The 17064-nt window shown below is 46.2% G+C and overlaps 1 protein-coding gene across 2 annotated transcripts in view; it reads left to right on the top strand.

Moving 5' to 3' along the window:
- Nucleotides 1-17064, top strand: part of TNN (tenascin N) — a 54255-nt gene that overhangs the window by 9364 nt on the left and 27827 nt on the right. For both annotated transcript variants that reach the window (XM_053909253.1, XM_053909252.1), the window contains exons 6-9: nucleotides 7963-8226; nucleotides 11514-11777; nucleotides 14261-14524; nucleotides 15183-15446. In XM_053909253.1, the coding sequence (XP_053765228.1) occupies nucleotides 7963-8226; nucleotides 11514-11777; nucleotides 14261-14524; nucleotides 15183-15446 (1056 nt within the window). The remainder of the gene's footprint in view (nucleotides 1-7962; nucleotides 8227-11513; nucleotides 11778-14260; nucleotides 14525-15182; nucleotides 15447-17064) is intronic.

Raw genomic sequence — 17064 nt, 5'->3', positions numbered from 1 at the left:
AACCCAGGATGGGTTCCTCTTGGGTGGACACAAAACTAAAGGGCATCCCACTTTCACCTTTTCACCCATTGTTTCTGGTTAATCCTTATACTTTTTACCTCCTAACTAGAAAACTTTCTGTGACTCCTCACTGCCTTAGGATAATGCAGAAACCCTTCTATCTTGGCCTCAAGGGACCCAACCAAACTGGGTCGTTGTTCTTACCACTTCTGAACGGGAAGTCTTCTTGCTGCTGGACTGTTCTTGGGGTTTCTTAACACAGAAAGCTTATCTCTACATCATGATGGGTTTGTTCATGTAGTTACCCCAGCCTAGGAAGCCCTCCACGGTTATCTCTAGCTATCCATTAATTCAGTGGGGAATTCAGTTAATACAAGCCATCAGTTGATTCAACAAACACGAATTGCAGAGTAGAGCTGGGCACTAGAGATGTGGTCCCTTTAGATACTTCCACAGCTGGAAAGTCCTGGTCCTTGCCCTTCAGGGACTCATAGCAATAAGATCACTCATCCTTCCAGACCCAGCTCCAACCTTAGCCTCTCCACTGAGGCCTTGTAGGACCACATTAAATAGCAGCCATTTTTGCCTCTGAGTTTTTGGAGCATTTAATCACACATGGCCTTGAATTGATGGTTAACCTTTCAAGTATATTATCCCAACTAGAATGTGAACACTCAAGAAGTGTTTTTATTGTCAATTATATTCTAAACGCAGGATGGGATATTTTATTGGATAGCAAATAAATGTGTGTCATGTGCCCTATGAACATAAAAAAAAAAAAGAGGCAATAATGTCTGAGGTCAGGAAACACTCTCAAACCTGGCTAGACTGTTCATTAATTTAAGGGGAAAAAATGTTTTGCATTTCATGAGCTAGAAGAAGACCCTGGAATGTAAGAACAGCATAGCCGTGCGCAGGGAGGAAATGACACAGTTCAGGTATTTTCCATTTAACAAGTCACTCGGTGGAACTAATCCACGAAAGGGAAGGGGTCAATTGAAAATCCTCACCCTGTTAAGACACTCGGAGTGCACTGAAGCGTCTCCCACAAAGGCCAGGCTTCAGAAGCAGGTCAACTTCAGAGTAGCAGACACCAGCCAGGCCAGCATCTTCAGCGGCGAGTGTCCCTGACTTCTCTGCCGGACCCTCCACAGCCACCTCACGTCACATGACAAGACGAGCAGGCCACTAACTGGGAGGCGATGCTGTCCCTTTGTCCTCAGTTTCTCCATCTGTCAAATGAAAGGTTAGACTAAATAAGTTTAAAGTCCCTCTTTTTCACATCATTATGAGTCTTAATAACTTCTCCGATGCATGCGTTTTGCAATGGTGGGTACGGAACAAAGGACTGCTTGCTTTGTTGTAATTTCACAAGCTGCCACGCGCAGTGGAACATACAGCCTGGCATATTCACGTGTTAACAGTTTTCTTCGAACTTTTCCCTTTGATGATGCTATGAAATAACAATTTTGCTTCACTGAGGATTTTGTTCACTTTTTACTGCTTTCCAAACACACTGCTCTGTTTGAAATGGCCCAGCCCTAAAACTTGCCTTCTTAAATTCCTTCATGTTTCAAGATGAACTCCTGCCAACATTCAGAGCTCCTGCCTCACACAGCCACCCATGCACACCCGGTGGCTGAAAAATAATGATTTTTGTCATTTGAGTACCCACTGTTATTCTGGGTGCTGCAGGGCTTGATAAACATTACCTTTAGTCCTTATAATAGCATTGTAAACGTTATTATTCCCATTTTACAGGCGAGAAAATGGAAGACTACAGAATTTAGGAGAGTCAGGGTGAACCAGTGAATGGCATTTGAACTTAGGTTTGCTTGAGGTCAAATCACCACCTTTCCAGAAGCAAAGCTAGAGGAGAGCAGGAAAAGGAATTCATCTGTGGCACATTCTCTACAAGTAATGCTTGTGGAATAATTTTATTGCCACAGTGAAGGCAGTAGGGGAGGCTTGAGAAAACAAGATCCTGGGACGCATGGCCACGGTAGTCGGGAGGAAAGCCTCACCTTCCAGGAACTCACTATCAAACTAGGGGCGTAGGCCCTTTCCCCCATCTTTGCCCCCAAGCTCATATGCCCATAGATTTTAGATTCTGGCAGTGCCATTTTCCACTATGCCAAAGGGATGATTCAGAAGTAGCCATTGTGAATGGAAAAAGCTGTTCCTAATGCCTGTGGCCATGGGCTGGGCAGGGACACATGAGGTTGGTGTTCCAGCACAGACTGAGGACAGCCATGTCCTACCCAAACCGGTGGTGAATCTCATTATAAAGTGGAATAAACTTTCCTGCTGTGCCTAGAGCTCTTAATTAGCTGCTTCTGTATACTTAGTTTTGTAGATTAGATCTTCTGGAGTGGGGCTCCTCTTTATTCTAACACATGCAACTTAAAAGTCTGTCTACCCAGTCTTGTCTTAAATCTCTCTGACCTTGCACGACCCTGAGAAAGGTCCCATCAGGGCTGCTAGCATCCAGTAGGTGGGCAGGGAGTTGGGGGCTGGGTGGGAGAGCCAGTCTCCTCACTGAGGCTCCCACCATGACTCATCTATGACTCAGCCAGCGTCTGCAGCTGCTGGAGGACTTTGTTCCATGAAAAAACTGCTTATGATCCTCACATCCCTTCTTGGCAGAGAGGGAGGCTTTGGTACTGCTAAGCTGGAGCAGGAGTGTGGCCTCCCATCGGGGTCCCAACACCAGGGCTGTCCTCCTGCTTCTGTGTCGTGGCATCTGGTTCCCATCCTTAGATTTATCATATAGAGGAGCAGCCCCATGAAGCCCCTCCTTCTGACTCAGGGTGTTGTTAGGGGATCGAGAGAAAGGGCAGAGTCCTGAGTTTGAGGCTGGCCAGTCTTCTTAGCTGGCTTCATGACCTTGGAGAAGTCACATCTCCTCTCTGGGCTACATCTCTGACCCTGGCACGGGACGATTCTGCTTTTCTTTCCCACCTTCGTACTCTTCACAGTCAAGATGCGTTTCCTGGCTCTTCTCCACTCCTTGAGTGCCCCGGGACTGTTGAGGGAACCAGATGCACCAGGCTGGTTACACTCACATGGGCATGGTGGCTCTTGAGAGGGCTACGCACAAGGCAGCCCTGACCCCCCAAAGCATACGCCTGTGTCCTGGGTCCCGCATCTCTGGGGCCAAGCACTGGTCTGGGGCAGGGAGGGGTGGTGGGAGGCACTGCTGGGACCTTGAGTTGTGCAGATGTGGGTCACTTTGGAGAGGATGAGGACCAGGGACTTTAAGAGGCAGGACTGTCAGGGTGTCCTAGCTCTTTTCCCCCGTCCTCACTTTCCATTCTAAATGTCCCCATTCCTGAGTCAGTGCTAATGCCCGTTGCCGTGGGCTGGAGCAGGGACATGTGAGGTTGGTGTTTGAGCAGAGACTGAGCACGCCATGCCCTACCCCAAGTGGAATAAACTTTCCTGCTGAGCCTAGAGCTCTTAATTAGCTTCTTCTGTATACTCAGTTTTGTAGAGTAGATCTTCTGGAGTGGGGCTCCCCATTTTTATTTTTATTTTTATTTTTTATTAAACTTTTTATGTTTATTTTTGAGAGAGAGAGCACAAGCAGGGGAGGGGCAGAGGGAGGGAGACACAGAATCCCAAGCAGGCTCCAGGCTCTGTGCTGTCAGCACAGAGCCCGACTTGGGGCTCGAACTCACAAACTGTGAGATCATGACCTGAGCCGAAGTCGGATGCCTAACTGACTAAGCCACCCAGGCAACCCCAAAATGGGGCTCCCCGTTATTCTAACACATGCAAGTGAAAGGTCGACCTACCAAGATTTTCCCAGATGGAGGGGTCACCTTCGGAGGCTCTTTTCACTCCTTCCCTGTCATGTGCAGAATCATGCTTTGCACACCAGGGTGGGGACCGAGTTCTCTCTCTTGTGCTCACTTTCCCTTGAGCATCCTCTTAGAACCTGCTCAAGTCTGCAGAGGCCCGGGACAAGACCCTGTCACTGTCTGCTCCTGACTTCACCGCCCTCTGCCGTGACGTCTGCCCAGCCAGTCTCCCAAGAGGAACCGTAGGAGACTGTTTCCAGCTGTCACTGCAAGCTCCAGTCCCCTGCTGCGTATGGATTCAGATGGCAGGAACCTTTCAGATCACACTTGATGCTATTTATTTATTGTGATTATTTCCATGAGGAAAGGCTGATGATAGTGCTGCTGAGACACAGTGGTATCAGGCAGGGTCTTCGGCAGATAGGAATGGTTCACAGCTGGGCTCTCCCACTTAAAGTGTCCAGGTGCAGATTCCTGGTCCCATTCTCCCCGCCCTCTCCTGAAAATCCTGCCCTCCCTCAGATCTGTCCATCTCTGTAAATGGTCACCCCATTCTACAAATCGCTCGGGTCTCAAATCAACATGGATGGATGGAAGGGTGGATTTGTATCCCACATCAGCCCCATCGGCAGATTCTGACAGGTTTACATTTGAAATCTCCCGAGTGCAGCCTTTCTCGTGACTTCATCCCTGCCACACTGGTTCACATTCCTGTCTTCTCTCGCACAGTTGGGACAGCCTCCCAGGTGACCTCTACTCTTGACCTACTATAGCCTGTACTCTCTCTGGCAGCCAGAGGGACCCTTTGATAATTTAGGTCAGATCATGCCATTCTTCTGTGCAAAACCCCCAGGGGCTTCTTACCTCATTCAGTGCAAAAGCCACAGTCATTATAGTGGCCTTGGATGCCATCCACGGTCCACTTGCCCCTTACCTCCCTGGACTCACCTCCAGCCACTCAGCTCCTCACTGACTCTGTCCTGTTGCTTTTCCCTGGCTATGTGGAGCAGGGCCTTTGGACTTGCTCCTTCTGTGTGGAATGAGGTGCCCAGAGAGTACGTGCCCACTGCCTCATTTCGTTTAGGTCTTTGTTCAAATGTTACCTTCCCAGTGAGATGGCTCTTTCCTGACCTCCCTGTCTAAACTCACAAACCGCTTTTGCTCGGCATTTTCTAACCCTATATCTTGCCTCATTGGGCTTCCTAATACTATCACATCTTGTTTATCGTCTGTCTCCTTGAGGAAAATGTAAGTTCCATAGCAGAGTCTTTATTCTGTTCATTGCTTAGACAGTTGGCCCTTAACATGGATTTGAACTGCACCAGTCCACTTATGTGCAGCTTTTTTTCAATAAATATACTGGAAAAGTTTTTTGAGATTCGTGACACTTTGGAAAAACTCAGACAAAGTTTAGAAATATAGCCTAGAAATCCTGAAAAAATTAAGGGAAAGTAGGTATCATTGGAAGAATACAGTATATGATACAACATACAAAATATGTGTTACTTGAATGTTCGTGTTATCAGTAAGGCTTCTGGTCAACAGCAGGCTATTAAGTTTTTCGTGAGTCAAAAGTTACACGTGGATTTTTGACTGAGCAGAAGAGAATTGAGGTGCCTGATTCCTGCATTGTTCAGGGGTCAATGGTATTCGTATCCTAGGGCCGCCGTAGCAAAATACCAAAGACCGGGTGGTTTAAAACAATAGAAATTTATTGTCTCCCTGCTGTGGAGGCTATGAAGTCTGAGATCAAGGTGCCTGCAGGGCTCCGCTCTCTCTTGGAAAGCTGTAGGGGAGAGTCCTTCCTCACCCCTCTAGCTTCAGTTGTTTGTTGGCAATCCTTGTCAATCTGTGACTTATAGATGCGGCGTTCTAGGCACATGGTGGGCTTCTTCATATCATCTTCCCTGTGTGTGTGTGTGTGTGTGTGTGTGTCCAAACTCCCCCTTTCATAAGGACACCAGTCATACTGGATTAGGCTCACTCTAATGACCTCATTTTGACCTGATTATCTCTAGAAAGACGCTATTTCCAAGTAAGGTCACATGCTGAGGTACGGAGGGTTAGCACGTTGACTAAGCTTTTGGTGGGGGAGGGGCACACTTAAAAAAATTTTTTTTAATGTTTATTTATTTTTGAGAGACAGAGTGCGAGCAGGGGAGGGGCGGAGAGACAGGGGACACAATCCGAAGCAGGCTCCAGGCAGGCTCACTTTAATTTATAACTGAGTTAAACCGGGTCGCCTGGGTGGCTCAGTCAGTTAAGCATCCGACTTTGGCTCAGGTCATGATCCCAAGGTTTGTGGGTTCGAGCCCCTTGTCTGGCTCTGTGCTGACAGCTCCGTGTCTCTGTCTCTCTCTGGCCCTCCCCTGCTCGTGCTCTCTCTCAAAAAATAAATAAACATTACAAAAAATTAAAAAAATAGAAAATGAATAACTGAGTTAAATTGAATTCCCAGCTCCAGCTAGGCACTCAGGGAACGTTTGTAGAATGTGTGACTATCATTTACTAGCTGAGTGACCTTAGCTAAGTTATCTAACCTCTCTGAGCCTGGTATGTATGGTTAGTGCTCTAAAAATGATAACCATTATTAATGTTCGAAATTAGTACATGGGGAATCTGATACAACCTTGAGTTGTTAGTATGAGGTTTGATAGGGTAATGTGTGAAAAGCATCTTACATTTAGTATACACTCAATTGATGACAGTTGGTTTATTAAATATGCACTGTCTCTGGTGACAGAACATATTTCATTTCCTTGCACACAAAGAAGACACTGCTATTGTGCTCAAGAAAGGTGATCCTAGTTGATGTGAAAAAAATGCAGCTTTGTAGAGTCGGAACTTCTCTGCTGGAGGACCCTTGGCCAAGAGAACCAGGGCAGGATGGGGAGGAAGGAAAGCTGCTTAAATTTCTGAGAGGAGGAACCTGTTTCATGTGTCTTTACCCAAAAGGGTATAGATCCGCAGGTGGGGAGGGGTCTTGGCACCAAATGTCAGCTTTGTTCTGTGCAGCGCCCTTATCAGTGACCTTGAACGGATGCTGCACTCAGATGCTTACCTATTAGGTTTGTAAATGATAAGCTAGAAAGGAAAATCAGCATGTTGAGTGAAAGACTAAATTATAAATGAAGTCCATAAGGTGAAATATAACAAGAATAAACATTGGAGATGTATTTTATATGCATCTTAAATGGGGAAGATGTGGCTCAATGTGGGATTCTCAGCCTTGGCTGTGCATCAGAATTACCTGCGGAGTCTTGCTTATTTGTTTTTTCAGCAGAGATGTCAGCGCATATCTGAGACTTGAAATGAGCTCTCTGCAGGTGATACTGAGGAGGTGCCCAATGTTGACAACCCCTGGGTCAGCAGGGACACGTGTTGAAAAGCGTAGGGATTTTCTGAGGCTGTGGGCTGAAGATATGTTATTGAGGGAACAGTGTCTAGGACATGGAGGGGCATGTTGTTCTTGGTTCGTCCTTCTAGAACATCAACCTTGCATAGGCAGGGATTTCTGATTGTTTTATTCATTGGTGACTCCTGAGTGCCATTATATTCCCTGGCATGAAACGGATGGTCAGTGAATTGTTGAATGAATGGACTGAGTTTTGGGGATTTTTCTTTGATCAAGGGAAAGAAAGCATGTCCAGATGTAAGTGCCAGGTCTAGAAACTGTAATTTGAAAGTATAATATGATATTACATGGTATGGCATGATATGATATAATGGTACAAAAGTTAATAAACTACAAATACAGACATTGGAGAGGTGAAGCTGTTTTGACTTGAGGAGAGTTAGGAAGGAGAATGGTTACTATTCTTGAACACCTGCTTGAGGGTCTCCCAGAAGAAGCATTAGGTGTATTCCATATGCCTCTTGAAGGAGTTCCATTTCCTGTGACTACATTTGCAGGAGTCTTGTCTAACGTGCTCATTGGTCTCAAAATGGGAGGGATTGTTTTGTCCATCAGGGAGACCTTTCTCAGCCTGCAGTTCAAGTAGAGGCCAGCTGTCTACCTGTCACAGATGATGGAGAGACCCTCTTGCATTGTATGGACCACGGAACTCGGTCACCTGGATGAACTAGATCTTGAAGCTCCTGTGATTTTGGCCAGCCAAACGTCTTCTCTAATTTTTCTTTCTCGTATATTTTTATGAAGAAATCGATAGCCCAACCAACGTGGTCACTGACCGAGTGACAGAAGACACAGCGGTAGTCTCCTGGACCCCAGTCCGGGCTGTCGTAGACAAGTACGTGGTGCGCTACACCTCTGCTGATGGGGACACCAGGGACATGGCGGTGCCCAGGGAGCAGAGCAGCACCGTCCTGACGGGCCTGAAGCCGGGAGAGGCGTACAGAGTCTACGTGTGGGCCGAGAGGGGCAGCCAGGAGAGCAAGAAGGCCGACACCAAGGCCCTCACAGGTAACAGAGGAACGGGAGCCTAAACAGATTTCCTCACAGCAGGGAGGAGGTTGATTTTTGAATCAGGAGTCCGATGCCCACCTAGCATCAGCTCTTTTGCTTGCAGGGGTGGGGAAGGGGGTTGCAAAAGCAATTTCAAATTTCACAATTATGATTTCTCCCCTTTTAACTTCAAACAAAAGAGACCAGCCTTTTTACGTTACACAGAAGGTCATACTTATTTGGGTTAGAATTCCATATGCAACTCTCTCAGAGAAGAGTAACACTTCCTAATTTTCATTTTTTTGGACGTTGAAACTCAAAACATTTGGCTGACAGTGAATTTGAATGCTTATCTAAGTTTGCAGTGGCTGTACAGGCACTTTGCTTATAATCTGGAGCTCTCTTTCAGACCATGGAAATGGTTTGCATCCTGAGTCAACAGTCACCGAATGTACCAATTCTGCCTTTAAGCTTTCAGAAACCATACGGGTCCCTATATTTCACCCAGCTGTGAAATATAGCCCGCCTTTGGCCCAGCTTGGGTTTGCAGATGTCCTGAGGCTGCAGGGGAGCGTATCCCACACCTGTTTTGTGTTTAAACCCTCCGCTGGTACTGTCCCCGAGTCCAGAGCAGTCTAATCCTGGAGGCTGCTTGAGGTTGCAGACACTTGACAGGAATCCTAGAAAAGGATTTACTTATTCACTGGGCTCCGTTCTGGACAGTCACTTAGTACAGAGGTGCCCAGAGAAGCCATTAATTAGTTAGGAATGTGGATTCAGAAGCTCGACTGTCCAAGTTTTAATCCCAGCTCTGCCATTTAGTAGCTGAGGGACTTTGGGCAAGTCAGCTGACCTCTGTTCCTCACATTCTTGTCTGTAAAATGGGGCATATGAGTATTTACATCAAAGAGTTGTTGTGAGGGTTGCATGAGTGAATTCATGTAAGTGCCCGACATATAGCAAGGGCTACGTGAGCGGTAGTAGTGATTATTTCTTAGAACGTGTCTTAGTCTGCTCCGGCTGCTATAACAGAATATCATAGACTGGGGGGCTTAAACAAAAGAGGCTTCTTTCTCACAATCTTGGAGCCTGGAAAGCTCCATGATCTGGGCACTGGCTGATTCAGTTCCTGGTGAGAACCCTCTTCTTGGCTAATAAATGGCTACCTTCTTCCTACACCTTTATAGGGCAGAGAGAAGAAACTCAGGTCTCTTCTTGTGAGGCACTGATGCCACCATAGGGAACCCACCCCCACGACCTCACCTAAACCTAATTACCTCCAAATACCAGCAAATTGGTGGTTAGGGCTTCAACCTGGGAGTTGGAGGGGAGCACAAATATTCAGTCCATAGCAAATGCTAATCAGCAAACAGATCTTGAAGTTTTTGGTTATCTTTTCATTTATTTATTTGTTGGTTTGTTTGTTTAAAGTTGAGAGAAACAGAGACAGCGTGAGTGAAGGAGGGGCAGAGAGAGGGAGAGAGAGAATCCCAAGCAGGCTCTGTGCTGGCAGCGGTGGGGGCTGGGGGGGGGGCCAGACCTATGAATTGTGGGATCATGAACTGAGCTGAAACCAAGAATTGTATGCTGAATGGACTGAGCCACCCAGGTGCCCCTAGCCCTTGAAGTGTTTAATGGCATGTAGCCTCCTGGGTCCAGGTGGGCCTTATCTCCTCCAGGGGAAGGAGAAGTTGCCAGTAAGGAGGGTGAGATCTAGATTTGTTTAAACTAGCAGACTTTCTGTGAGGGGCCAGATAGTCCATGTTTTCAGCTTTGGGGACCATGCCGGCTCTGATACAACTATTCAGCTCTGCCATTGAAATGTGAAAACAGCCATGGAAAGTATGTAAATGAACTGGTATGACTGTGTTCAATGAAACTTTATAAAAATAGGCAGTGGGTCAGATTTGGCCCATGCGTTGTAAATTGCCAACTCCTGGTTTCTATTACACAAGGCTTTCTGTTTTCTGGGATTTTGAGTGTTGTGAAAGGGAGGCCTGTGGGTCAGTCTTTTTAAGATGGTGGAAGTTGGAATAGAGAAGAATCTTCCCCACTTTCAGGTGGCGGTGGTGTGAGTTAGCACCTCAGCTGCTGGCGGGGGGGGCACTGGAGTGTGTTAGCGGTGGGAGCAGCATAAGGCATAAGATGTAAGGATAGGATGGGCTGGTTGTGTCTTATTTTTAATATGCAAGTCTCCTAACAATCTTAAGTGGTGTTGGTGGTGGACAGAGGGGAGTCATGAAGGATGGGGCTGCAGCATCAAAGCCAGCTCAGAATCCCAGAACGAAACTCCCCCTTGTATGTCTGTGCTCCTCAAGGCAAGTTGTCTCCTTGGCTGTGTGCTCCGTCCAGCTGGCCTGGCCATGCTTGTCGAGCAATGGGGCACGGGCTTGAGATGCACTTGCTGTTACGGAAAGCTCAGCCATTTTGAGGAAGTGGTTTTTGAAACAGGATCATAAAGGCATTGCTAATCATGTACCCAACTACTTGGATTTCTGACTCAGAGGTTCACATTTCAAGGAGAAAGGGGGGAATTTCGTGCCTCGAATGACACTTGTAATAACAAAGAGCTTATATTCAAGCATTTTTCCATGTGAATATCTCATCTGTGATTTGTCATAACCTGTGAGGTAGGTACTGGTATTTCCTTCTTTGTGGAGATGAGGAGACGGAGACTTAAATTTGGAGTCTGTCCAAAGTCAGCAACTAAGAAACGGTGCCCAGATTCCAACCCAGTTTAACTGTATTGAAACCCAGACAGATTCCTACCCAAGTAGGATTATTTTTTTTTTTTATCAGCCCAGACCTCAAAGACCATCAGTTGAAGTCTTCTGGTGCTCTGGCTGTAGGCATAATGTTTTATATGGAAAGAACTAACAGCTCCTACTTTCAGGATATTTTTATTCCCAAATAAAATATTAGAGCCACTGCAGAGATTTACTGAAGTATAATTGCTTTCAGGTACAGGGAATCAGAACTCAAAGAGTGTATTATATAAACCCAGGGTAATGGAGAAATTTGTATATGAAGACCAATTTTTTTAAAATCCAGAGTCTACTTGTGGGTAAAGTTTATAGAGCTGAGACTGTTTTGGCTTTGTCTGAAAACCCTACGTCTCCTTACATGCTATTAGCTCATTCTTGGAATTTCAGACCACTTGCTTAATTAAACCCTTAAGCTATCCCAATCACTGGCACATAACAGATTCTGAAATTTGTTGAAATCATCATTTTGTCTGTGTATGTGCTGGCCTCTCTGGAACCAGAGAGTTGGTAAATGTTACATTTCTTTCATCTCTCTTAAAGACATTGACAGCCCCCAAAACCTGGTGACCGACCGGGTGACAGAGAACACGGCCACCGTCTCCTGGGACCCGGTGCAGGCCGTCATCGACAGGTATATGGTGCGCTACACGTCTGCCGATGGAGACACCGGGGAGGTGCCGGTGGGGAAGGAGCAGAGCAGCACCGTGCTGACGGGCCTGAGGCCGGGCGTGGAGTACACGGTCCAGGTGTGGGCCCGGAAGGGGACCCGAGAGGGCAAGAAGGCCGACACCATGGCCCCGACAGGTAACGGAGCGTGCATCATCCCTGTGTCACTGCTAAACTCATGTCTGTTTCAGTTGAGTTTTCCTTCTGTGACCTTGGCAGAAAGGGAGGTTTTACAGAGTGCAATGGTGCGCTTATAGAGTGCATTGTATGCCTTATTTCTATTTGATGGCTTCTCGTAGAATGCACAGCTCATCTTGCGGCCTTCAAACTTTGGTCTTTAAAGATTGATGTGATTGCTTGTGGTCCTTTGTTCTCTGCCTGTGCATCTTCCGTGTTGTGAACACACGAAGTGCCTCACCTGATACGGACTAAACGGGATGAAAGCACAAGTGCCTTCCATGTGGGGGGAGCTGGACTGTGATCCCAAACCAACTTTGTTTTCCCTCTTCACCTGTTTAAACCCTTTCTTGGAGCTTGTTTTTTATTTCTGCCCTTCAGATGAATGTTTTAGGCGGAGATAATAATAATGCTCTATTAGCTAAAAATAAGCAAGTATCTAGTCATTTTTAGTCCTCAACACATATCATTTTAGTAATTAAAATGTCTATATCAATACTGCATTTAAAGTTAAGTCTTCTCCTCTCCACTGGCGTGGGCCATTTGCGGGCTAACTATCTGCCATGGGAAGGGGGTCTGCTCGACTGCTCTTGTATTTCCCTTCTTATACTTCAGACACCCTCCTTCTAGCATGCTAACTGTAGTTTCTGGCCCATTTATGTTTGGTACAGCTTGGAGAGAGGCCAGGGGTCAGGAGAAGGAGAGGTAAGGGGTCCTGCTTTACTATAACCTTCACAGCTGCCCTGAGCCTGTCATGGGGCCTGACCAGTGTTAAAGCTAATGTTTCCCTCGTGGAGCACTTCTGTGCATTTTCAGGGACCCTCTTACACTCTGAGCTGTCATCATAGTGATCCTGTGACAGATGCATCTCTCCTGGTGGTCCCTTCCTCTGCCTACACATGTGGGGTGCACTCCAGTGCCTTTCTGGTGGCATCACCTCACCCCTCTAGCTGAGTGTCTTGGACAGCTTCTAAAATAATCCCAGGTGGGCTCTTCTTTCCTTGGTCCATGTCTGGTCTATAGGGCATATGCAGGCATCCTTTATCCATTCAACTAGATACATGGTTCTTTTGCAGTGCTCTCTATCAGAGCAAACAGCCATTTTCTCACCCCTTAGGTATTTTAGATACATGTCAGACACCAGCCTACGGTGTTCCCCAAGCATTGGGCAGAGTTTCTCAGTCTTGACACTAGTGAAATATTTGGCTGGAGAAATCTTTGTTGCAGGGGTCGGTCTCAGGCACTGTATGCTGTTTAACAGCATCCCTGGCCTCTACCCATTAGACTCCAGTAGGCTCTGCATCCCACACCGAATTGTGACAACCAAGTAGGTCTCCAGGTATTGCCAATCATTCCTGATTGAGAACACTTGCTCATTTGAGGTTTGGGTCTCACCCATGAAACTCAGTGTAACTCTGCCCAAAGAAATCCACTCTTGAAGTCCCATCCCTTTGGCCTCTCCAACCTCTTTCATTGTCTGGAGATGGTTTGGCCAGCCAAGGGCCACGAGACTGTTCGTCCTACTTTAACTGTGGGCTTTCAGATTGGAATGTAGATACCAGTTTTCTTGGAGTCACAGCCCAAACCAAGATAAGAGGAGTCCTGCTTGAACATATCATTGCACATATGAGACACGACCTAGAAGCAAAGACTTTAGGGAAACGACTTTTGCAATAAACTATTTGGAACAAAGACATGTTGTTATTTTCTTGGTGACTGCATTTTTGAATACCTTCTCTGTGTATAGTTTGGAGGAGCATAATCTTCTTCACTCATGAAATATCAGCAAGGTGATATCAATAATAGCTTATGGTCATTGGGCATCTACTCTGTGCCAAGAGTTGTCACAAAGGGCGTATTGCTAACTCATTTAATACAGCTAGTTTCTAGGGTATACACTAATATCTTGTCCTGCTTTTTTTATTCTGTAGACACTGTAATACTTAAGTATTTTCAAGGCCCCTTTTTACATGGTATTTTTTGTCTTGGTTTTCAGAGCCATCCAGTGAAATATTTACAATAACTATTAACAGTCCTATTTTATCCATGCATGGAGGTGAGGTGAGCCGTCCAAGGTCATGAAACAAGTTAGTAATTTATGAAATTAGATGTATGCATGGAACATTAGTGCTCAAAAGAACATTAAAGTCTATCCGACCTGAACCCCAGATTTGCAGGTGATGAGGCTGAGGCCCAGCCAGAGACCGTTGAGATGTGCAGGACCACAGCTTTTCTGACTTGGATCTAGTGCTTATCCTGCTGTCGTGTGCTGCTTCCTCGAGGATCCAAGAGGCCAGCTGTGGAGAGAAGGTCTACGTCCCTAAAACAATTGAAAACTGACATAGGACATGGGAAAACCACAAGACCAGGAAACCGCCTCCCTTCAAGCAACACGGTCTCCCTCTTCGGTGCTCGTTAATGGTGCGCTTTAACTTTCCTTTCAGACATTGACAGCCCAACAAACCTGGTGACCGACCGGGTGACGGAGAACACGGCCACCGTCTCCTGGGACCCGGTGCAGGCCGTCATCGACAGGTACATGGTGCGCTACACGTCCGCCGATGGAGACACCGGGGAGGTGCCGGTGGGGAAGGAGCAGAGCAGCACCGTGCTGACGGGCCTGAGGCCGGGCGTGGAGTACACGGTCCAGGTGTGGGCCCAGAAGGGGGCCCGGGAGAGCAAGAAAGCCAACACCATGGCCCCAACAGGTAATAAGAAAAAGATCAATCAGAATTGAATTTTGAGCATGTGGATTTGAGTGTGCATGATACCCAAGAGGCGGCCTGAGATGAGAGACTTTGCAGAGAAAGTCACAGAGACCAAAAAGGACAGTGAGTCCTAGTAGTGACCTCAGTGAGGTGGTAATTGGTAGCTCTCTCTGCCTGGTCGTGGTGAGCTGCTCACGAAACCACTCAGTCCACAGGAAGGGAGAAATAAAGCTATGCGGTGGCCATGTTTTCAGCGGACTCGCCAAAGATGTTTATAGGCTCTGATCGTTGCAATGCTTGTGATAATACTTTCAGAATGATTGCCCGTGAAGCAGCCCATGATAAAATGATAAACTAGGTACCCTGAACGTCATGGCAGATGTTTAATGATTGTTGTGATGTGACATAATGTTGTTAAGAAGATGTCGTTCCTCATATATTTTAGGGAGCTAAAAGCCAAAAGTATGTTAAGCTTACGATGTGTAGTCTTTTGAAATTGGGAACTGGGGTTCCTTTCTCCCTTGACTCCCAGCAGATTCTGGATGGGAATACCATTGCCTTGTGCTAAGAGAGTTCTAGAAGATGAAATGAGAGTGGTGGGTGGTGGTATCTCTTCCATGGCTTCAAAGCTTAGGCTTTCCAAATATCTTTTTTAAAGACATTGACAGCCCCCAAAACCTGGTGACTGACCGGGTGACAGAGAACACGGCCACCGTCTCCTGGGACCCGGTACAGGCCGTCATCGACAGGTACATGGTGCGCTACACGTCCGCCGATGGAGACACCGGGGAGGTGCCGGTGGGGAAGGAGCAGAGCAGCACCGTGCTGACAGGCCTGAGGCCGGGCGTGGAGTACACGGTCCAGGTGTGGGCCCAGAAGGGGGCCCGGGAGAGCAAGAAGGCGGACACCATGGCCCCGACAGGTAATGGAGCCTTGTTCTTTGAGAATGTAAGACCTAAACCTATGGCTAATCAAGTTTTGTTTTCCTGCTTTGACACTGGTGGACTAGATGATTTATGGAAGAGCGGGATATTGTCCCTTTGTAGGAGATTGCACACACCATCCCTCACCTTCCTTTTACACATTACCTCCAAATAAGGAGCTCATATTGGCCTCATACTTTGGTCTTATAAAGATAGATGGTGATCGGTCCCATCTACCCACTGTTCCTCTGATTTGTACTCAATCGTTGAAATGTTTTGTCTTAAGAGGGAAAAGATATAAAGAAACCATATATGTTAGGATCTGCGAGCCTAGTACTTTAGGGAAGTGTTTTTTCACTCTGATCTTTTTGAAGCAAGGAAGGGTTATTGTTTTCTTAGGGGATAAATCCTCTCTGAAGCACTGTGTGCTCCGTTCTCAGGATCCTAAAGTTATACTTACATCCTGGAACAGTTCATAATTTTTAAAGCTCATTCATCTCTGTGTCCTCATTTTTTAAGAACAGACTTATTGAGATATGATTTACTTTCTATACAATGTACTCTTTTAAAGGATAAGGTCAGTGGTTTTTAGTGTATTTACAGAGTCCTACAACCATCACTATTATCTAATCAGAATATTGTCATCACTCCAGAAAGAAACCCCATGTCCGTTAATAGTGCCTCCTGCCCCCACTCCCCCTAGCCCTAGGACACTGTTAGTTTCTGTCTCTATAGAGACAGAAGGTCCTTATTCTGGACATTTCATATAAATGGATTCACACAGCATGTGGTCTTTCATGACTGGCTTTATTAACTACACATAATATTTTCAAATTTCATCCATGTTGGAGCATGTATGGGTACTTTATTTTCTTGCCAAGTAATATTCCATTGTATGGATGTAACACATTGTTTTATCCATTTGTCACTTGATAAGCATTTGTGCTTTTTCCACTTTTTGGCTATCGTGAATAGGGTTACTATGAGCATTTATATACAACTTTTTGTGTGGACATATGCTTTCAATTCATTTGGGTATATACCTAGGAGTGGAATTTCTGGGTCATATGATAACTCTATGTTTCACTTTTTGAGGAATGGCCAAGTTATTCCCAGAATGGTGGCAGTATTTTATATACCCACCAGCAATGAATGAGGGTTATATTCTTCAATTGCTTCGTCCTCAGAGGCATTTGGTGAGATGGGTAGAGCAGGAATCAATATCCCCGTTTTATAGTTAAGAAACCTCAAATACAAAGAAGTGAATGCTCTTTACAAGTCACAAAGTCAGCTGATGATTCATGGAGTCAGATTTGTGGCATATTCATTGCATATTATGGTACTTTCGTATCTATTTAGTAAGGCCCATATTTTACAAAGAAGGAACTGAGGTTCAGCTGGGGACAGCAGTGCTAGCTGTCCAGGGCCATGGCTGGCTGATGGCAGAGCTGGGCCTATATCCCCAGTCTGTTGGCTCTGCTCAGGGCTTTTCCTGTCCCTCTGCTCTGCATCTCTGGGCTAAAACTGCAAACGAGCTCTTCTGACTCTGGATACTCCTGCTCATTCCATTATCCTGTGCTGCCTTCTTGAGGATCCAAGAGTCTAGCTGTGGAGAGA

Source organism: Panthera pardus, unplaced genomic scaffold (genome assembly GCF_024362965.1).
Source record: "Panthera pardus isolate Hobbes unplaced genomic scaffold, ASM2436296v1 HiC_scaffold_21, whole genome shotgun sequence".
NCBI lineage: Eukaryota > Metazoa > Chordata > Mammalia > Carnivora > Felidae > Panthera > Panthera pardus.
This window is presented reverse-complemented; position numbering and strand designations above follow the sequence as displayed.